Here is a 23,075-nt window from a genome sequence, read left to right on the forward strand (position 1 = left end):
GAGGAAATCAGCTTTAGAAATAAAAACAGAAGGAGCAAGAGAGAGATGGAGACCACAGGGCTGCACATCTGGAGTTATTACAAGGCTTCCTCCTGCTTGCCAAGAAAACGCCGACATTCCTGCCCCTTTCTACAAAGACCACGGAGCCTCTCCTCTCATCCAGGCTCACTCCTACATGCACAAATCCATCACTCATACTCATAATATATATATTTATATATGTATGCTCACATGTATCAAAAGCAGCGATGCACTGCATTGAGAACACGCAAATGCTTTGCGAAACACATAAATGCCTCCATGTGAGAGCGCAAACGCGTCCACATACGCTTCCACTAAAAGGCTCCCTCCCTCTGCAGCCAGTCCTTCACTCCCTTTCCAAACTTTTACAACACGCAGGCCAAATGAATGTGTCTCACTTCCTGTTCACCTCTGACCTTCCACTTTCTCCCTGCAAGCCAGAAGAGGGAGACTGGAAAAGGAGGGGTGAGCCAGACAGAGGGAGTGGAGAGAGAAAGAAGAGAGGAGAAAGGAAAAATAGGGGGCCGGCGAGCTCCTCCTCTTTCTCTCTCCATATCTCCTCTCTCTCTCTCTCACTCCTTTTCTCCTTCTGTCTCTCAAAGGGAGAACTTGGTGGCCAGTCCCTTGCCACGTCAAACCTCCAGCCAGTCCACCTTGCCTGCTACCGGAGATCCCCCTTTGTCTTTTTCTTTTCTTTCCTTTTTTGCTCTAGGAGCATTTGAACCCCGATCAGCCAAGGTTTCCCTCAGCAGTGTGGCAGCAGCGCTGAATGAAAGAACAGGCAAATTCAGCAAGGATTTGGGAAAGAAGAAGCATCACCTAACGCAGAAAGATGCAAAGAAGTGAAACGAGATCGCCAAGACGCAGGTATCCCCCGCTTTCTTTCTTTCCATTCGGCGTACGTCTAAGGAGACGAAAGGTTGCATACTCCGGCGTTTTAGAGGGACGTGTTGGGTTGGGAGGATTTCGGCTGACCACAAATATTATCTGATAAGATCTGTTCCAGGGAGATTAACAGCACTTGCACTTGCAGCTGTTTTTAACCATAAGTACTTGAAACTCTAATGACTTTTGTTCGGTTTGGCCTGAAATTTTAAGGGAACTAAATGGGGCTTAGGTTGCACTAATTTGGGCTAAATAGGTTGACCATTTTTGTGTGTTTTGGCATCTGTGCTGGGCTTTATTTTTTGCCTTTAATCTTTTCTAAATGCAGAATTCTTGCAAAGAAATACTACTTACTTTGTTACATTAATATTTAAGACCAAAACTCTCAGATTAAAAAGCATATAATTAGCCGATGAGTAATTAAAGCTCATTGGCTACATATAACAGATTTATGACTTCTAAATGTGTTATATTTGATATTAAACATTAATTAAACACTTTCTGTGTGTTTGTGTTTCCCCCGTAGAGCTCGGTGAGGAATGTTGCTTTTCACAGCGGGAAACAGGAAGGAATGTCACAGAATCTGCCAATCAGCACCTATCACCTCCGTCTAACCTCTCCCGCTCCTCCTCCTCCTCCACCACCTCCTCCTCCATCCCTTCCATCCCAGCTCACTCAATCATCCCCGATCGGCCCTTTGCGGCAGTCAGACTGCGAAGATAAGCCAGGCCCCGGAGCCTGGCTGCAATCACAGTGAGTACGATTAAGAGTGTGTGTGGTGATATATCTGATTCTGATTCTGAGCGCATGAGTAAAGAGTCCTCCACAGCGCTACCCTTCAGCCGCCCGGCCCGCCTGCCCAGTGTTCAGACTACCTGTTCAGGAAGTAGTGGTTGTACAGTAGTCTGCACATTGGTTAGGCTGGCCGGGGAAGCACAGGACGACTGCCTAAAAAAAGCAGGATGGGGGGGAGGGTAAAAAAAAAAGTGAGAGCCCTCCAAAGGGCATTCAGCAGGCACAAGCACATCAGGCTGTGGGAACACGCAGCTGCACCACCCCTCGTCCATCTGGACCAGCCCGGGCACGAGCCTAAATAAAGCACCCAAAGGCTCCACCGCAGAAGGCCTAGCCCTGGCCCAGGATGGATTTATGAGTGATGGAGAAGTCCTAAAATTTTGAAAACAGACCCATCAGGTTGTACTCTTATTAAGCTATATGATGTTTGTGTAACCAAGACCTCACTCTGCGACTCAGCTTGTGAAAAAAATTTAAAAATCGTCACAATAAAGAGGCTTAAGTTTTCAATGTTGTTGTTTTTCTTTTTTTCTTGAGCAACTTATCACACATATACGGGCTCCACGAAAAGTAAATAAACACCACAGGCATATAGATATAAGTGATGGTTGCGAGACATTTTTAACATGTTGTTTATTTTCCTATGCAACCAAAAGCTGAAACCAGAAAAGTTCAGCCACACAGAAAAAAACCCAAAAAGATAACTAAAGCGCACAGTAAACCTCCAGCGTCACACTGCACTCATAATGAAAATGTACAATTATGCCTCTTGCTTTCCCTGCATCAGCTTGCGGCCGCTTTACCTCAAATGACCATGTAATGTGCAGAGAGGCAGGAAGCCACCAGACAGAAATGTTGAAAGAGCAGCCACTCTATCATTGTCTGTTCACCGTTTTGTTTTTGGGTTCGCTTTTTTTTTTTGTTGCTTTTTTTATATAGCTCTCCCGCCAAAAAAAGACAGAAAATTGTGGGTTTTAGTGTTTGTAGGTGATGTCATGTGAAAAGTTACAAGTTTAGCTACCCCCCTCCACTTGCGGCCCCTTGCTTCTACTTCTTCTCTGGGACCACAGTTTACCTTCGGGCCTGCCTGTCTTTGATAAAGCAAACCCGCAGTGTACCGTTTCGAATCCCCACTCCCTCGCAAACACGCCAAAGCAAAAGAAAAGTTCACACGGTGCCTCATCACAGAGCATCGTCTTCAGGAATGAACACCACAAAACCAACCTGTTTCCATTTACAGCCCTGCCACCAAACACACAAGTGTATATGCATTTATATATATATATACACACATACACACACCCGTAACGCACAAAGCAAAAGTCCATGTGCATGCACACACACACACACACACGCTCACCATTAAAGCAGACATGTTACTATGAGTGTGCTGAAAGCAGCGGTCTGCTGTTTCCCCCCAGGATGTTTACAGCTGGGATCACCAGGAGAGTCTGGCTTTCTGGCAGCTTTACAGCACGAGCAGGGAAACCCGGGCAGACACACACATGCGCAGTGACTGAACACACACACACACATACACAAAAGAAAAAGGGCACCCAAAGTTAATACAGGCACTAAAAAAATCTAATGAAATCAAGCCATTTGTGCCTTTGTACTATTGTCAATGTGAAACTGCGGTTGTCACATGCTTGTGTAAAAATATGGATTTGATTATACCAATGCACGGCTATCACAAGCGTTACAAGTCTATAAAATCCAGTGTTTTACATTCATATACACAATGTTTCTTTACAACCATTTTTTTTCTCAATTTGTGGCTCATCCCCCTCACTTTCACTCTGCTTTGGGAAGCTTTAAGCTTTAGAGCGGCCTAATTCAAAGAACTGGCATGTCCTGTGGTAATACAGACCAGAAGGCTTCTAAGAGCACACACACATGCATGCGTTCACACACGCACACACTAATCAAAACATCCTGGCACCACTACTTGGGTCGAAAGTTATTATTAGTGTCTGGAGGTGGAGTGTGTCCATGTGTGTATGCGTTTGCCAGACCATGGCGAGGGTTTTCCCCGTGACAAGCGGCACCACCAATAAAACAGTCGTGTGCTGATTTTGCAAGATGGTGCAAATAACATTTCAACGCATATACGTGGAAAAGGGTGCGCAAAAACGTGGAGTTTTCTGTATGCACTGATGCATTTTCCCCCCTGAAATTAAACAAAGCATCATATTTTGGCAGGTCTCCACCCAGGTGGTCAGCATAATTCCTTCGGAGTACTCTAGTGTGTGAGGGGCTTATGTAAAATGTCGGATATAAAACATCACGTAAACCTTTTTTAGGCTACAGCTACAGCAGCAGGCTGAGCTGAGCTGTAACATCAGCACGTGGTGTTGGTTCTAGGTCTCCATGCGTCCTCACAGCTCCATGTTCAAATAAATAGACATTATGAGAGAGAGGTAACAGATGGAGGGAGGAGACAGGAGTAAAAAAAATAGGAGACTGTGACAAGGAAAGACTGAGACAGAAAGCAAGAGGCGAGGAAAGGATGACAGACTGTTTCTTTTGTTTTTTGGGAAGAACATTTGAGGACGTCGCTGGGAAAGAAGGAGCGAGGGAGGATGTAATGTACCAAACCAGCCCTTCCTACCTCTTTGCCCCCCCCCATCTGTGCTACCTTTTCTCCCCACTTTCTCTCCTCACATGGTCCTTGTTACTCCTGCTGCTAACCAGCTAACGAGAGACACTCCTGCCTCCACCCCTGCGATCCAGTCCCCCTCTCACTTTGTGCCCCTTCTTTGAAATAAAGTAGGTTTATTAGAAACAGCTTGTGTGTGTGTGTGTGTGTGTGTGTGTGTGTGTGTGTGTGTGTGTGTGTGTGTAATTAGGAACAGGGCAATGCAAGGGCTCTGGTATGCACATATGTGTGCCAGCTTCAATGTCTGACATGCTGTGGGGTCCTGACTTTTTAGAAAGGTCTGCTCAGTCCTACACACACACACACACACACACACACACACACACACACACACACACACACACACACACAGCCTGATGTCAGCGCGCACAGAGGCTGTGGCTAAGGCATGGAGACAGCGAGACTGTGGCTAGCTCCTAATAGTTCTGCAAAGCATCATGGGATACCGCTTTGACCAGTAAGTCCAGTAACAAAGCATGTCAGGGAGAATCATATCAGTGTGCAGAAGATAACACTGACCAGCAGTCATAGCTGCAGTGGAATGAATGTTGGACCAGGTCATGGAGAATAAACACTCGGATCCCAGGAAAATTGTGTCGGGTTGTGCGGTAAAGATGCAGAAAAACCGCCAGAGTAAAATGTAATTTCATAGTGTCATACAGTAGGAATCGGATCACAAGACTACATGCTTTATAATCAAATTATACTGTGAAGAAATGTCAATTTTGTCAAGTTTTGTTTTTCCCAAACAAGCTTTTTCCTAATTATATGAAACCACCAAACTCCAAAGTCCTGTCAAACTGAAGTACACCAAAAAATGGAGCGGCTGACTAGTCTGACGTTTACTAAACACAGAAAAATCTCTGTCAGCACATAAGTTGGAACACAAGAATCAAAAGACTGTTGATCTGTGGTCATTTGCACTGCACGGACATTATATTGTTTATCCATCAGGGGGCACTATCCAGTTTATTTTTCAACTCGTTAAATGACCCATTTTAAGTCCTTTTCTGGGTTTTTTATTTATATATTATGGTCAACACACACAAAAGCAAAAAACAACATGTCTCAGATCATCATCATAAGATTTTCAAATATTGATCTGAGCCTTCAAAACTGAGTTTCAGTCGGGTTTAACTTTGAATCAATTATCCTGCAAAGAACCCTTTGTTTCCCTTTCAAAACAAAACTCTGTTTCTATGCAGTAACAAGTACTTGTAGTGCAGTGTTGCATACTTTTATGAATCTCTTGCGCTGCATTTTTCTTTGGAAAACACTACAAAGCAGTTGGCTGATGCTTCGGGCAGATGATTCAGTCATCAGGTCTGCAGCTCAGACCGCAAACAGAACTCTAAACCAAGACTTTGAGTGTGCAGATACTGAAACATGCAAACACACACAAACACCCTGACCGTGTGACTCCGTGTGCACGAGTGACTTTACATGAACTCTGTCTCACCTCATCATCCTTGTACCAGGACAGACTCTCGGCGGTGAGTACAAACCAGTACTCCTTGGCGCCTCCCTTCATGATGCCGATGTTATTAATGGTCAGCCAGCCCTTCCTGATCACCTGAGAAACAGACAGATATAGCAGACACACAGAAAGGAAATGAGCTGAAACTCAACCAGCATTTGCACATTTCACAAAGTTAACATTAACATCCATCAACCTTTACATTTACAGACATTTACCACACACATATGTAGGCCTACCTACACAGCAGAAGTGAATGAGCTAACAAAAACGCTCAGCTAACCACCAACACACTCCTCGCACTCGCTCTCTTTTTTCTCCTCAGCTCTCTTGTATTTCATTCCCTCCACTTTACAGTCACACATACAGTACGATGGTGTGCAGGTTATTTACCTTGAACCGATCGTTAACTCCTCTCTCCGGCTGAATGAGAATGTGGAGAGAATATTACAAAGCTATGCCAGCATAGGGCATTTAGTAAAAGGCCAAATACACACGACTGATCAACTGCCAGCACATTACAGCCGGCTGCTGGGATGGCAGCAAGGGGACAGCAAGCAGGGTGAGGGACGAGGCAGATAAGGAGGCTGCAGTGGCCCGTATCACCTTTTGAAGATCATGCAGTGAAATGCATGCGATCCTGTTTTATGCTACACTGTAGGTATGAGCTTTGCAAATGGAAGCAGCCGATTAATTATCTGAGCAAGAGCATTGAAATAACATACATTCAATTCAGCTGTTTCCCTTTAAAGTAGTTTAAAGCAGAATAAAATAATTTAAAGCCTGGCAATTACCTACCGACAATGTAAAGCCTTAAAAAAAGTCTGGATGGATTTATGAAGTCCATTCATTTGTGTTGTTTGGATCACTATTGAACAATTCAACTCACTTATGCTCTTCTGATGGTTTCTGGACAACAATAAGGGTCCACAGCACACACTTAAAGACATAATTCTTTGCCCTCATAAATATAAAGTAGTAATTTGGGGTTAAATGCAACTGAAAAATATATCATATATATAATAAACAAAGGAAAACATGCTTGGTGTAAACTGAATGTCCGCCAATCACATAAAATTAATTTGTCCAGAGTCAGTTAAATGTAACAGTTTACACTGTACTTATGTAACAAGATTACATTGGAAAATTTACAAGTAATCAGATTACTTAGAGTCAGTATTTTGGGATTTTTTTTTTTAGAAAAGACAAATAATCTATAATCTGGCTATCAGCCTGTTCTTATAGAGTCAACGCCTTTAGGTCTTGTCACTGTTTTGCCTTATAAAAGGAGGTCTAATGAGACGTGTTTTAAGTTTTACATGAGGGACTTGCTCTACATTTAAATAATTAATAATTAATCTCTATAAAAAGTTTATACTTCTTGAACATTTAGATTAGGATCTATCATAAGGTGTGGTTAGCTTTAAGCATAACTTGGTGGCCTGTAAAGGATTTGTAATATTTGAAAGATTATCTAAGACACAGAGGTGTTTTCAGAAACATTTTTAATGTTGAGTTTCTACTTTCATGTTCTCCTAAATTTCCCTGCATGGAGGTCAGACCAGCAGTGAATGAGAAGAGCAGAAGCTTCAGGGTCTTTAAGGGCCAATGATATCCATCTATAAACAGGATGTTAAGTTCACCACTTTGCTTACAATGTGCCCCTAACCTTTGACCCTTCTCTGGGTGGTTGCAGTGACAACTACAGGGATGCCATATGTCTGCAGGTATTCATGTCCTCTGGCCTTCTGTGTTACTTTGAATTTAGAAGAGGCAGGGGAACGCTAAGACCCCTTTGATCAATATTTCGAGGGAAAATATTTATCAGAATTTTTTCAGACTCTCTTCTTTTCTGTCTTTTGTCTTTATTGCTTCTTTAGACGTGTGACTCCCTCTTCATGTAGTTCAAGCTACTGCTGGGGGGCATCTATTTACTGCCAAAGCAAATCAACTGCAGAGCCAAAGCCACACTGAACATCTCCAAACTGGGCCTTTCTGAAAGATGCATGTGGGGTTCACGCACACACACACACACACAAAATAACATTATACAACAGAGAATCACACTTCTTTTTATGTGCACAAAAGCTTTTTATGGCATATTTACAACCCTGAAATGTAATTGTGTTTCTGTGGGGATGACATAGCTGAAAAAAAGGAGAACAAGGAAACAGCCAAGCATCTCTAACTACAGCCACCTGCCAATCTACTAGCACTTACTCTGAATGTTATTTCATACACACACACACACACACACACACTCATGTATCCACTATTAATTACAGCCTAAAATACATAAAAGACATACAAGTTTAAACATTTATAAACACATAAATCCTGATATATGTAACGTGTATGGATATGAGCTCATACATACAAATGCTCACCTGCAGATATGCACAGAATCACAGCCCCACACTACTCACCATGATTTCATCCTGAAGTGCAAAAGCCACAGAGAGAAGGAGGAAGGGACGAAAGAGAGCAAAGAAGAAAACACTCAGAGGAAACTCAAGGCAACAAAATGACAGATACTAAAACATATAGAGCTGATAAGAAGAAGAAGAAGAAAAAGAGAGTAAAATAAAAATATGCTAAAAGTAGAAGAAGAATGCACAGGAAGCGCTTCAAAACACTTTAAAAAAGCAACGTCATCCAAAAGCTGTTACCGAACCATAAATATGTAGCCATTACACTTAAATATTCAGTTACTGTACTGTGTTGTTTTTTTTTATTAGAAGGCTTTCTATTGGGTGGAAAGGTAATAACTGTTGTTGTCTTTAAAGCTTTAAACCGCAGGAGCTATCATGGTTTTTCACCAAAAGGACAAGCTGTTTCATGACCACACAAGTGTTGTCCATTATTGTGTAACGTGTACAAGAGCAGCACAGGGTTGTGGCATTGTATAACTAATGGGCTGTTGCCCACTGTAACCATAGACCGTATAGCCGTGCAACATTTACCATGAGCGAAAACACAAGAGCTGAGTGCTAACAGAGCTAAGCCTTAGGGTAAAACTTTATAAAGTTCAGCTGGCACGTTGCTTGCCAACAGACAAAACATATTTGGAGGAGTGGAATCATCGTGTTACAGCAGCTGAAAGAGGCCTGGAGTGAACAGCACAGCTCTGCAAGAGTACAGACAGCGTGCCTGCCTGTTAGTGATCGGAGTACCTGATTGCCGGCTGCTTTCTTCTTGCTCATCTGGTTGATCCTCTGCTGGGCACTGCACAACAAAACATGCGATACTGTACTTTGACCTTAAGTAGTAAAGACTTTCCACTGTAGCGGCAGCAGATTTCTAAACTTACTTGGCAAATCCGATGAAGTCCTCATGGTTAGTGTTCATATAGGACAGCTCAATATCTATCAACAGCAACACCTGAACAGAGAGAGTAAAACAGTCAGTTTTATACTTATATATCATATTTTGGAGCCCTGGTCCCCAGCTTTCATTTTGTAATTCAGCCGCACTCAATGAATTAAATCTGAGGTACTTTCTATGTATCATTGAATCTGAATAATCTTTATTATCACTATACACACAGAGCAATGCAACATCATTTCTTGTAGTTTGTCTCTTTTAACTTCTTAAACTTCTTTCTCGTAACAGTGTGTGTGTGTGTGTGTGTGTGTGTGTGTGTGTGTGTGTGTGTGTGTGTGTGTGTGTGTGTGTGTGTGTGTGTGTGTGTGTGTGCATTTACACGGAAATGTTTGGAAAGGTCATAGTGTTCAGTGAAAATTATAGGGGAACGAGGCAGCACAGAGGTTACACTGTCACCTCACAGCATGAAGTTCCTGATTCAAAACCCAGATGGGAAGTTTCCATGTTCTTCCTGTTCCTACATGGGCTTCATTAGAGTGCTCTGGCTAGGTCAACTCACTCAAAAGCCACTGCATTAGGTACACCCTTTCATTTAATTCAGTCATGGTCAAGACCTATTCACGTTCAAAATGAGCATCAGAATAAGAAAGAAAGGTGATTGAAGTTATTCTGAATCTGGCATGGTTGTTGCCAGATGGGCCGGTCTGAGTATTTCAAAAACTGCTGATCTGCTGGGATTTTCCCACACAACCATCTCTAGGGTTTTATGGAGAATGGTTCAAAAAAAGAGAAAATGAGCAGCAGTTCTCTGGCTAAAAATGCCTTGCTGGTTCTCGAGGTCAGAGGATAATGGTCAAACTGCTTCAAGCTGATAGGAAAGCAACCGAGGTATGCAGAAGAGCATCTCTTAATGCACAACATATCAAACCTTGAAGCAGATGGGCTTCAGCAGTAGACCACATTGGCTGCCACTGATCATTATATATACATCATAGAAACTATGAGCGCTGTTGGTGACTATGTCGATCCCTTTATGACCACAGAGCACAGAGCAGGGATTATGGATATGCAGCTGACAAACCTGCAGCATCTGTGTAATACTATCATATCAAAATGGACCAAAATCTCAGAAGAGTGTTTCCAGCATGTTAGTAAATCTCTGCTACACACAATAAAGGCAGTTCTGATGGAAAACTGGGTCTAGAACAGTACGAGCAAGGTGCAACTAATAAAGTGGCTGGTGGGTGTATATTGGGCGTATGTGACTTAGGTAAAGTGTTTAGATTAAAGCGCTGTATGAATTCATGGTTAAATGTGACTTGTAGTCTTAAGCACTGTGATTGGTCAATAAGTAAAATTAAACTGATATACTTTAAGAAAAACTATTTCAGCAGGAAGTGAGTAAGAACAAACTGTTAAAAGCCCCTGCTTCTTTGCAGAAATACTTTCTACATTACAAATTATTATATTCTCCATAAAAAATGAATATGAAATAAGATTAGAGCACTAAATAGGAGCAGCTTGTAACTGAAAATGGTTTGCAGACATGGAAATTTTGAGATAATGGACCACTAGTTGGAAACAGACCAGTAAAAAGATCTCACAGCTGCCTTCATGAAAGCAAAATATCACAACTTTAAGAGACAACAAAGCACTTTCCTTCCTAAGACATCATGATGCGGTTATTATATAGAACAATGACAAATTCCAGCACACACCAGGATGCACACTGATTTAAACCAGGACAAAACAATTCATTCATATCATTGTTTTACACAAACGTACCACACCATCACAACCCCCCCCCCCCCCCACACACACTTTACACCGTACACACTGTTTGTCTGCTTTACCTGTCCTTTAGTACGGCTTTCTCTGTCTCTGATGTGCTGAGTGACAATTCTCTCCATCTCCTCCCTCAGCATGGGGTACTGAGCCAGCTGTGAGCACAGAAAACGGTAGGTAAGTAGCCCAAAAAAACAAACACAGATCCCAACACATGCACACACTGTCACACGTCAATGTACAAGATTCAGTAAACAAATTAAAAAAAAAAAAATCTCACAGAACCACAGCACACAGTTCCACAACACAACAAAATACAGAAACACAATTAAACACGGTATGTTTGAGGGGGTCTGGGTTTATCGCAGACTCAGCTCTAGTCACTGCTCACCCTGAGTGGGTGTTGACTTGTGTTAGATTAAATAATACGTGCCAAATGTGTATTCGTTCCCAGCGTGTAACAAATGCAAGAGAATAGAGCAAAGTCTGTGATTTTTCTTCTTTTTCACCACAAACACAGAATAAACAATGTTCCTGGCAGAAAAAGCTTTCTTTTTCCCAGCACACTGTGGGTCTTTTTCCATGAGCTCATTGCAAAACCCACGAACGCAGACGCTGGTGGGTCTCCAATGTGACACAAACACATTTGGAGAAGTGTGAGGAAAGAGAGAAAAGCAAAGAAAATCAAATAATCGCAGCACGAGAAAGAAAGGCTTTCGTGCAAGTTACAGTGCATCTTTGGGTTAGTGAGTAGGTACCGATTGGCCTCTTTCGTTGTTTGGGAGCTTATTTAGTGCCTTCCAGGTCTGATCCACTGACAGAGCAGATGACACCGATAAAGAAGAAACATTTTAAATAATTTCTGCCAGTATTTGAATTAAATAAGTGACTTTTTCAGGTCCTACTGCCAATAATAATGAGGCTTTTCAACATCACACAGCATACACTGCTGTTTTAGAGGACCGAGGGTGCATATCTGAAGCATATCTCCCAATCAGAATGTTGATTTTATTTAGAAGGCACACACAACTAACAACGGCATCACTGTGCCGTTACGAATGGAGACTGTCTTGACGAGAAGCATTTCATGCGAAAAGTTACGTGCGCCATATGGAAGCAGATAATTTATGCAGGTAGAAAGATGCAACGCAACTTGACGACAGATACGATCTGTCAAAATCTGCTGCTGCGGTCAGTGACTTCAGAACTGACACTGAAAAAAAAAAACAGTGGAGAGAAGAGATTCAGGCTGGCATGCAATGCAAAGAAGCAGGGAAAGGGTGGAGGGTGGAGGGTGGGGGACGGGGAGGTGTGGGAAGACTTCAAACTGACCCCCTTTGTGGATTTTCCCAAACACTGGGTATTATGTTACAGTATCTTTTTGATACAGTGAAATAACTGCAAAAGCGTGACAGTGAAGAGAAATCCAAAGGAGGCGGCACTGCTACTCTGTGCTGGTCAGTCACTTAGCGAGGAAGCAGCCATTCAAAGGTTTGTGCAGGACGACGGGACGGAGAGGACGAAAGAGAAATGAAAGAAGAAATAAAGAGACGCTCGAATCACGTCAGTTAGTCAATGAGTGGAAGTACACAACCAGTCACTCCGGTATATTGAACCACACTGACAGAGACAGAAAAGGTGTGATTTTAATCCGGTTAAATCAAACGGTTTTTAGACATCATGAAATATACTGAGGAAAAAAACCAAAAAGTTGTCTAACATGCGGTGTGCTTGGTTGTCAATATAACCGACAAAAAAACCAAATGATAACCATAGTTTAGTTACAATAAAGGTTACGTGGTTACATAAGGAGCAAGGATAGACTGATAAGTGCTGATTAAAGTTTAGTGTGTTTCAAAACTTACATTCATTCATTCATTCTTTATTTATTGTGGGTCGGTTTACAAATACTGCTCAACATTTTATGTCACTTAAAAATGTCCTAATTTGGGGGGTTTTGTGTCTTTTTTTAATTAAAAAAATGCTTTTTTTAATCAAAGACGTTGTAATTGTTGATTATGTTTATCACAGCTGATTACGGTGTAGTCAGTGGAGTCTCTGGAGCATCAGACTTGTGCACTACTCTCTTTACAGAGCAGCACAATGTGGCTCATGTGGTACCATTTAATTATGCAGCCTTTTGACGTCATTAGTATTGTACGAGCTCTGCATTGCCACATATGTTTGTACATGTTTCAATAAATCGCTGCACCTTTTTCCCATATAAAGATATAAGACTTTAGCACAGCAACGTAGCTTTTTATGCATAGTCTTCATATAACATTATTTAACATGTATAAAATATAGCATTGGCGCTATTTTAGCCAGTCATTGCATTAAAAAATGATTTTCTTCCTTATAACCAATAAATATAATATACAAGGTGTTTTTTGGATACAAATACTGTTTGTCTCTCATATATCTCTTCATATAAAGTATGGGTAAAAAAAAACTCCAGCTATCAGTCTACCCTTACCTGTAAGATTAACAGAGATAATGAAAGTGGCTTTGTTCTCTTTAACATTTTACCTTTTGGCTACACTTCTGTATGGTGAAGGTGAGTTCACTCACTACCATATCTATACACTTCAGTGTGGGCTCCTTCAGCTTTTGGATCTGCTTTTTCACTATGGCTTCAAAAGCCAGGTCGGGGGTGAATAGCCCCGTCCTGTAGAGATAGGTAGGCAGTACGAGAGAGAGAAAGGAGCAGGAAAGAAATAAAAACGAAAGAAATAGGTGGGGAAAGAGGAAAATTAAAAGCATCGAATGAAGAGTTGTAAGTGGAGGTAGAAAGGAAATACAGTAAAAAGATGAGACCAATTTAAAAGAAAGCCGTGAGAACAGATGGTGAGGGAGAGGGGCAGTAAACAGATGAGGCAGGTGAAAATTGGAGATGAAGCAGGAGAACAGATTGAAGATGACAAAGACAAGAGGGGGGTGGGCAGGGGGGGGGGGGGGATAAACAGCACAGAAGGAAGAAAGTGCAAGTGAGACATTTGGTTTCCCCCTAAAGCCATCCTAAAACAGGACAGTGCTGGAGCCTCTCTCTATGAACAAAGAAGACGAGGAGGAGACTGAAAGAAATAGAAAGAGCTCCCAGCCTGCGTGACTCTGCCAGCCAAAAACTCCAAGCAACACACCACGAGACCGCAGCTGTGCACCCCAACCTCCAGCCAAAACAGCCTGATCTCCCCTGGTGTCGAACCCCTCTCCACCCAGCTCTCCTCTGACTTCCAGAGGGAGTCCGATCATGATATTTATCATCCCAGCGTTGTCGCGCTCTTGAACTTGCTTGGTTACAGCCGATCCGCGTGGATAAAGATTGCTGCTCTTTTCTTTGGCCCTGCTTTCTCTCATCTTTCGCTCAGAGTGCAGCCCCTGAGGCATGAAGTTAAGCAGTAATTGTCATGGCTCCCGTCAGCTGCAGGTGCACGGCTGCAATCTCACACACGAGAAAGTTCGGATACTGAGGTCATCCAATACGCCTGCCAGGTATTCGAAACGAAAGACAGGATTTTATGTGTATGTGTTTGTCTAGCTTGCACTAGAAAAGGTGGAAAGGGTGTTGCCCTCGTGATGTTACCCATCAGTTTACTCCGAGCATCACTGAATGCTCTGATAGCTTTCTAAGGCAGACGTATTCTGATGATCGCTCAGCGTCCCCACTCTGTTTCTTCAGCACAACCATCTACCACAGCCAGCCTGTCCAGCCAAACCCTCCACGGTACTACAGTAAGGTAGGGCAGGCAGGCGTACAGCAGCCCACCCTGCCGCTCCAGGCGTCCCCTCGCTGTCCAACAGCAGCGAGGGCTGGAGGGAGTCAGGTGGTTAGAGTGAAAGGGAGCGAACAGCAGAGGGACTGAAGAGGTGGAAAGCAAGGAAAAAAGTGCTAGCTTTTATTTTTTTTACCTTCTTGGTACACTGCCTAACTGTATTGACTAGCTCAGAAATGACCATGTCCACACATTTGGTGCAAGGCTCTTTAATCTTCCCAATCTGCCTTTTCACAATGGTCTCAAAGGCCATGTCCGGGGTGAAGAGGCCAGTTCTGCCCGACACAGAGAGAAGCAGCCACAGGGCCGAAAGACGAGAGGAAGAGGAGGAGTTGTTGGAAAGAAAGAAAAGAGAAGGAATAAAGAGGGTTGGGTAGAGAGGAGAGTGTTAATTATAAAGATTTACCCTCCACTTCTGGCAAAAATTCAGCAAAAGACAAGAAAAGGCAAGGAACCGGGATGTGATCCTACACAGCAAATATTCAGTTATTGTTTTATTGTTTTAGACCAAAGAGGCCGTCGTGTCACTCACATTAGTCATATACCTTTTATAATCAAGCATCACAGCAAGTATTTTACATACAGGGCTTAACAAATGTAATAAAGCACCTGTCATAAAAGCAAAGACTTTTTAAAAAATAGTTTCAAACTAAAAACAATTTAACTAAAAGAACTGTAACTTGTCATCTTGATAAAAATAATAATTTTCTTTACTATTTATTAGCTTTTTATAATAAAACAATCAATTTGAAAATTCAAGGATAACAACAATAATTTTACTATATAATTTCAATTAAAGAGCTTGTTTATATTGGTGGATTATACAGTAACCAGTACTGTTATTTAGGGCTGCTGTGGAATTAACCTTAAAGTTAGTGGTGGTTTAATAAAACTGTTAAGCAGTGTATGTGCAGTAATCCACATTTAAACAAATTGATTTTTTGTATTATCCTGTTTAGTCTACATGTTATCTTACTCTTTTTTTTATAAGTGTTTGTTGCACATAATTGTTGTGTTTTGCTCAGCTCTCCTTATTTTAAAACATACTCAAACCAGAAGCATGATTTTCTTACACCAAAATGTGAAGAGCAACTCTTTTTTATCTTGCTTTTACATCCTGGTAAACATCTGTCTGGTATTTTAAAGACACATACATGAACGAAGTAGAAACCAGAAGGGATAGAAATCCGAAATATTTTGGCACTAATGGAAATATATTAAATATGATTTCTTTGCACAGCTCATTTATGTTTTATAAATATAAATATATATATATATATAAACCCACAAGTTTTGCCATATACCGTAGTTTGATTTTGACAAACAAAACTCTAAATCAAAGCTTAGCCGAATTTTTGGGGTGAAATAAAATAGACAGTAAACATGCACATCATCAGGAAGAGGGAACAAGAACATCCCAGAAATAAGGTACAGAGATGAAAAGCCCTTTTATCAGCATGAATGTGCAACCACATAAAAAACGAGGGTACCCAGCAGTCAGCAGCTGCGTCTGTTCCCAAACAACCCTGTGCTGAAGTATATTGTATAACCTTAGTGTGCAGCAGAGCCCTCAATTTGTGTTACTGCTGTCTTGGATTAGCAAGGAGGGTAGTTGCAGGTTAGATGTGACTGAGACAAAGAGATGGGAGGTGAAGCAGAGAAAGAAGAGAGGGAAGGGTGGAGGGTGAGCTGGAAGGCGGACGTGCCTGATGCCATGAATGTTCTTGATAGCGTAGCTGATTTCCTTGCGGAGTTCTTTCTCGTCAAACTCCATCTGAAAGGCAGACAGAGAAAGGAAGATGTTGTCAAACATGCACATGCAGACTTTGTATTCTCCCTAACTCAGCGCTCGCTTTCATGTCACTTTGTTGACTATTCCTGCAACATCTGTTTTTAATATATTTGTCCAAGTATCTCCATGATATTTACTGCGATGCCACATTCTCCCCTGCTTTTACTCAAAATTGAATATTTTCTCTGAAGCGTGCACCATAAGCAAATAAAACATAATGATGAATTAACTTCTAGCTACTCGCTGCGGCTTCTAATGTATCTGGCAGGCTTTGAGAGTTTTCTGTGTTTTGAGTAAGTTTTCTGGTTAGGAAGCAACCTGCTCTTTTTTTTTTTTTACCTCAGGGGAAACCAACACTGCATTTTTATTTATTTTTTTGCAACTTGGTCACAGACAGTAAGTTTTATATCCTCAAAGGGAGGGCGAGAGAGGACAGGGAAGAAAAGCGGGGAAGAGAAAGGACGGGCATATTGTGAGAGAAAATGAACCAGACCAGAGGGAGCAAGCAAAGACCTCGAGGATTAATACAAGGTGGAAGGCGGACAGAGAAGGCAAGGGGAGGCTTTAAAAGTGGATGGAAATGGTGATGGGGTGAGAGAAACAGTGTGAGAGGTAAGGTGGGAGACGTCCGGGCGAAGAAGCTCAGGCACTTCCTTTTGGCGAGGAAAGCAGGACAATGAAGGGGAGAAATGTCATGATTTAAAGAGACTGAGAGAAACTTGACTTTAGGACCTTTTTTCTGTCGACAGTGTCTAAAATACAGACACAGAGTTATTACAAAGACAGTTCATCCAAAAACGAACTAGACTGTTTTGGAGTGAGCTGTCCATGTTTGGAGATCCAACTAAGAGCCACTTGCTTTTTGTTACATAGAGGGTTTTTTTTAGCAATGCATCTTTTGATAAATCATGACCCAGTGAGGAGACCTACTTTTCTTTCCCCCTAACAAACTTAATTTGCCGAACAAATGAAATATGCAGCTGACTAACATTACTGCTAATCCAAAGTTATTTATTTGATTTACAGACTTGAGCCACTCTTCATTTGTTTAGATTTAGCTTACAAGGAGATAGACTTTCTTGTATTTTTTTAAAGTAGTCTTGAGTTTTCCAAGCTTTCTGAAGGTCTTCCACAGTTTTTCTTTGGCTGCTTTTTCAGTCCAGTCCTGACCCAGTCCCAGGGCCATTTTCAGAAGAATGTTTTTTGTTTGTTGAGCTGCTTAACACTGACCTATTCAAGCACACATAATTAGTTCCCATGTCTAAAAACTTGTCATATCTCAGCATTGTGTGCAGTGTGGCTTAAAAAAATATGAGGGAACTGGACAAGTGGAGTCTATCAGCTGATGAACAGAATCTAAAAGTCACATCCTTAAGAAATAGGGGGGGGAAAATCAAGTGAAGACATGACACAGGATGGCGAGGACCTACAGCCATCTCTAAAACACAGAAGAGACTCTGAACCTGCTGTAGTTGCATTTAAGCCATCAATTTGATTCTGGTCAAAACTGATCGAATTATAAATGCAGGAAAGTAAAGTCAGATTTTGATTGAGTGGCTAATTTTTCAGCATGACAATGATCCAAAACACACTGCCAATACAGTAAAAGCATACCTGGATAGAAAAACACACAATGAAACACTGTCAGCCATGGATTGGGCTCCCAGAGCCTGGACCATAACATTATTGAAGCAGTGTAGGATCAACATCCACAGAGCTTTTAATGTCCTTCAAGAAGCCTGAGTATGAATCCTGAATACTATAAGAAATTATAAGAACTCTTACCTTCATTTCCGATTGTTTTTAGATCATAAAGGTGATCATACCAAATACTGAATTTCTAATATGATCATTAGAATTGGAGAAATTCCCTTGTTTTGCCTTATATACTGTATTTCTATGTATGTTTGCCCATGTTTTAAAACAAAGCCCTGAACCTATTTCCCATTTTCCTAGCATCACACACACACAAAAAGAGGTGCGGCTCAAGACTTTTGAACAGCACTGGATTTACACTGTACAATAACAAGTACAATATAATCGAAAGGTTTCTAAGACACCAAACTGCCATATAAACCCTTCGCATAACTTCCTGACATCTCAAAACCGACACACACCTTGACCAGTTCAAAGGGGAAGCGTTCATGGAAGATGCGATTGATCCTGGCACCACCCGACAGCTCGGCCGTGTCGATCTGGTCCCCAGAGCCCTCTATGCATTTTTCAAAATCCACCGAGAACTGCTGCACCATCCTACAGGAAAAGGTGCAGATGTTAACATTTCTGTGTGTGTGTGTGTGTGTGTGTGTGTGTGTGTGTGTGTGTGTGTGTGTGTGTGTGTGTGTGTGTGTGCGTGCGCTTTGTCTCACTGCAGGAGAGCCTTGGTTTTGCGAGACGGATCATCAGGTCTGAAGTTCTTGTACTCCTCCACCTCCTTTTCGATGGACAGAAGCTGACTCTGCAGCTTGGCCCGCAGATTCGGCAGGGTGTCCCGGATGTGGTTGGTCAGTTGCTGTGCAGGTCAAGGGTCAGAATATCAGAATAAGGTCACTAGAAAACTGAAATAGTGTTTTGGGAATACATAGGAATGGGCTCACTACATTCACATGTTTACACACCTGATTGAGGACTTTCTGGAGGTAGGGAGTTCCCATGCGGTCAGCCAGGTGTCTGTATGCCGGGTGGGAGAGAAAGAACTTCCTCTCGGCAGCCATTGCAGCATTAATGTCCTTCTTTCCATCTATGTCCTTCTGGCTTCTATTCACCACACCAATGTAACCTGGACAAGCAGACAGAGAGCTCCACACTCACAGTAAACCCTAAAACACTGACAGATTTAGAGAAAACCATCCAACTCCTTTGATCGTTTCCTGACAGACTTGAAACGGGTATTGTAATTTGTCTGGAAGATAATACAGACTTGTGTTAGAGCAACACTGAACTTTTCTGGGTTTTTATTTTCTACCCATGTCCTCAGGTCTGAACAGCCCCTCCAAGGACCCAACTGTTTCACATGTGTTTAATAATGTTAAACCACATTTTAAGAGACCTCAGACCTCAACTTAAAAGAATATAGACAGGAGAAGAGAAAAGGGGGAAGAGGGATTTGCATAAAACCAGAAAGAGAGAAAGAATTCCTGGATGCGTTTCTTCTTTTAAGGCGTAGAGAGACAAAAAAAAAAAGAAGTGCGGCGAAATAACCAGGAGAGGTTAGGTCAAAAGGATCCTGTTTCACCTCCAGTTAAGCTTCCTCATGCATCACTCAGTTAAAAGCTGTTTCATGCTCTATAACTAAGGCAATTGGGAGCCAGCAGCCTTGTAAATGTGCATATCCACAGCGTTAGAGAGACGGGGAGAAAAAGAAGGGAGAGGGGGGAAAAGTATAGAAAAAACAAAGGAAATGGAAAATATTCCAAAGCACATGCCTGGGTTTTAACCAAGTGCAAATGGAAAAGAAAAGCACCACATCAGCACATTGCAATAAAGGGCAGCTCACAAATTACATGCGAGTTATTTTCCAAGACAGTGTTTTTGCTTTTTTCTCTTTGCCCCTTCCCCTGCTTTTCCTTCCAGCTCTTCCTCTCTTTCACCCCTTTGTCTGTCTTTTGATTTCTTACACGCTCTCCCACATCCTTTGGCCCTGTTTCTGTTCTTCGTTGCAGATGTTGGAAGCACTGAAAAGCTCTGAGTTACCACAAGGGGGAAACAGTGCGTCGTTGCGACCGACCTGAAGGAGACAGAAAAGGTGCTACTTTTTGTGTGAGCGTGCTGTCGAGGTATTACGCACCTCTCCTGAGTGGAAGCAGCTTATTCTCCAAGATGTCTTTAGCATCGGTCCCCTCATCCATCAGGTCCAGCTTGGTGATCACACCGATGGTCCTTAAACCTGACCCAGTCACGCAAATTTACCAACAGTATTTCATTATGTGCATCTGTATAAAAATAACTAGGATGATACAAAGAGCAATTATAAATGAAACATCATTTCAAAGACTTATAAAACTCCTATTAGCTTCTTTACATGTGTGTAAACTCACCCTGAGGGTCGACCTCTTTGGCAATCTTTAAAGCGTCGGAGTTGGCCAGGTCAGAGTTGGCCGGGGAGACGGCCAGCATCAGACAGTTCTCCTTGGTGACAAACTGCATTAACATGTCTCTTATCTGAAATTCAATGTCAGCAGGCTGGTCACCCACCGGCACCTTGGTCATCCCCGGCAGGTCCACAAGTGTCAGGTTCAGCACTGTGAGGGTAAAAAAGAAAAGAAAGAAGAGAAAACACAAAGCCAATTCAAAACTAAACTTATTGATGCTCTACACACAGATTAAATCTTCAGTGTGTGTGGAATAAAACTGCGTCAGCCTCACCGTGCGGAGAGTAAACACGCAGGTTGATGGGCACAGGGGAGATTCCCTTGTTGGCTCCAGTCGCGCGATCCGTCTCCGCCTCGATCTCCTGCCGGACCTCATCAAAATCTATAAACTTTTTACCCTTACAGTGCAGGAACTCGGCGAATTCTGGAAGAAACGGCAAAAAAGTGAGACACAAATGAAAGTAATGTGACAGAATATCAGAAGATCCGGTGAGGTGAACAGCAAAGACGGTAAACAGAGAGTTGAATCAAACCCTTTTAACATGATTTTTGTTCATGGGAAATTAAAGGTTTTGAATGTCGATCATAGTGAACGACGCTCAGCTGCAAAGTGATGTGTCCTTGGATGAGACTTAAGACAGATAAAAACTGTTAGATAACTCAGTTAGAGCTTGATTCATGAAGTAACGGTTGCTGCGACCACGTATTGATTTTAGATTAACGCAAAGTAATTTATGATTCGCACCATGACTACGCTGTGAGAAAACACTCTCTGCTAGATCCTGAATCAATGTAACAACGTGTAACTATGGTAACGGGAGGACGATGTCATCGCAAGTCTATAGAGAGAATGGCAAATGTGCACGGATGGTTTTCCTCTGAGGATAGGGGGACTTATTAGACTCCAGGAGGAGCCAGGGTTGGGTGGGTGATGGGAGAGTGGGTTAAAAGCTGTCTACTTTCCCAAGTGTTGTGTCTTTCCAGGAAGGCTCAGCAACAAATAATAAAATGACAGGGGATGTTATAACAGCTACATTTCAAACAAATAAAAATAAATAAATAAAGGCCAAGAACGTGATGAGAGGAGACGGAAGGTTTGGCCAAGAATGAAGCTCCTGTGTCTGAAGAGAATGAAGAGGGATGTGGATGTGGCAGCCTTTGGAATACACTGCAAAAACTCAAAATCTTACCAAGTATATTTGTCTTATTTCTAGTCAAAATTATCTCATTACACTTAAAATAAGACACAATCAGCTACAGGGCAACATTTCAGTAAGCTAAAGGAACTTGTTTCAAGACAGAGAATCTTGAAACTAGAGAAAAACTAGAGATTTTTCACTTGTTCCATTGGCAGATTTTTTCACTTAATACAAGATATTTTAGCTTAAAATAAGTGAAAAAATCTGCCAATGGAACAAGTGAAAAATCTCTAGTTTTTCTCTAGTTTCAAGATTCACTGTCTTGAAACAAGTTCCTTTAGCTTACTGAAATGTTGCCCTGTAGCTGATTGTGTCTTATTTTAAGTGTAATGAGATAATTTTGACTAGAAATAAGACAAATATACTTGGTAAGATTTTGAGTTTTTGCAGTGTAGAAGTAAAATATTAAAGGCAGCTGGACTCTCTGTTGACACAAAGATGTTAAATGTAAATCTGTGAAGTGAACTAAGATGCAGTTCATTCAACTACATGCTGACTTTAGGAAATCGAGACGCACTTAAAAGGACAGAAGTAAGTGAAAACCTTCCTTTTAGTCTTAAATGAAATAGACTGTGCCAGATGACAGACTTTGACACATTTGTAAAATACTTGTCTTTTCTTGTTTTTATGACAGGTCGTGTAATAAATTCATTAAACACTGTATTATGTTTATACCTTTTACTTATTTCAAAGCATTAGACACAAGAAAACTAGTGCAATCACCGTTACAGTAGCTCTCCGGCTTTTTCAGAGTCACTGGTTAATAAGAATAAACAGACTCAAATCAGCCATCTTTACCACATGTATTCAGAGTGATGCACAGTTCCCAATAAAATGTCAAGACAGATTTCAAGATGTCAAGATTTCTGTACAAATAGAACAGCTGTCTGATCAGCTGTAGATATCAAATATGATTAGCCAGTCAGTGAAGCAGTCAAGATAAACCATTATGCAATTTCAAAGGAATTTGGTGAGCTTTACCGGTGGGCGAGTTCATCAGCTGCAGGACCAGAGGACGGCGGGTCACAATGCCAGAGCCACGGGGAAGAAAATCCCTGCAACACAACAGATGGATGGCAGAGATGATGGTCAGTGAAAACAACCACAATGCTGCAGGGCTACAATAACAAAGTACAGTTACTGTGCCATCCTCATAATTTACTCCAAATATAAAAAGCAAACAAATCCATTCAGAAAAATGAAAGGTTGTGTCATCAATGATGTGACAGCAGCAGGAGAAAAGAACAGAGAAGAGTCAGTGAATGAAAATAACG

The 23,075-nt window shown here is 41.7% G+C and overlaps 1 protein-coding gene and 1 long non-coding RNA gene across 20 annotated transcripts in view; one reads left to right on the forward strand and one right to left on the reverse strand.

Moving 5' to 3' along the window:
• dnm1a (dynamin 1a) overlaps positions 1 to 23,075 on the reverse strand; it is a 50,101-nt gene that overhangs the window by 15,491 nt on the left and 11,535 nt on the right. For 11 of the 19 annotated variants that reach the window (XR_013910386.1, XM_026173718.2, XM_026173727.2 and 8 more), the window contains exons 2-16: positions 22,783 to 22,856; positions 20,877 to 21,026; positions 20,549 to 20,752; positions 20,299 to 20,397; positions 19,130 to 19,290; positions 18,881 to 19,023; positions 18,629 to 18,764; positions 16,426 to 16,493; positions 14,856 to 14,994; positions 11,015 to 11,101; positions 9,148 to 9,218; positions 9,011 to 9,062; positions 8,264 to 8,275; positions 6,231 to 6,260; positions 5,820 to 5,933 (exon numbers count right to left, since the gene is read on the reverse strand). Coding sequence is in view for 18 of the 19 variants with exons in the window: in XM_026173718.2 (XP_026029503.1) it covers positions 5,820 to 5,933; positions 6,231 to 6,260; positions 8,264 to 8,275; positions 9,011 to 9,062; positions 9,148 to 9,218; positions 11,015 to 11,101; positions 14,856 to 14,994; positions 16,426 to 16,493; positions 18,629 to 18,764; positions 18,881 to 19,023; positions 19,130 to 19,290; positions 20,299 to 20,397; positions 20,549 to 20,752; positions 20,877 to 21,026; positions 22,783 to 22,856 (1,540 nt within the window). In the remaining variant the exon portion in view is untranslated. Of the gene's footprint in view, positions 1 to 5,819; positions 5,934 to 6,230; positions 6,261 to 8,263; positions 8,276 to 9,010; positions 9,063 to 9,147; positions 9,219 to 11,014; positions 11,102 to 13,475; positions 13,615 to 14,855; positions 14,995 to 16,425; positions 16,494 to 18,628; positions 18,765 to 18,880; positions 19,024 to 19,129; positions 19,291 to 20,298; positions 20,398 to 20,548; positions 20,753 to 20,876; positions 21,027 to 22,782; positions 22,857 to 23,075 lie in introns of all 19 variants that reach the window. The other 8 variants (XM_026173722.2, XM_080304261.1, XM_080304259.1 and 5 more) reach the window with 3 other exon arrangements.
• Positions 499 to 2,211, forward strand: LOC113025684 (uncharacterized). Its single transcript, XR_003272824.2, has 2 exons — positions 499 to 888; positions 1,433 to 2,211. It is a non-coding gene; the product is annotated as an uncharacterized LOC113025684 (long non-coding RNA).

This window comes from Astatotilapia calliptera, chromosome 7 (genome assembly GCF_964374335.1).
Source record: "Astatotilapia calliptera chromosome 7, fAstCal68.1, whole genome shotgun sequence".
Taxonomy (NCBI): domain Eukaryota; kingdom Metazoa; phylum Chordata; class Actinopteri; order Cichliformes; family Cichlidae; genus Astatotilapia; species Astatotilapia calliptera.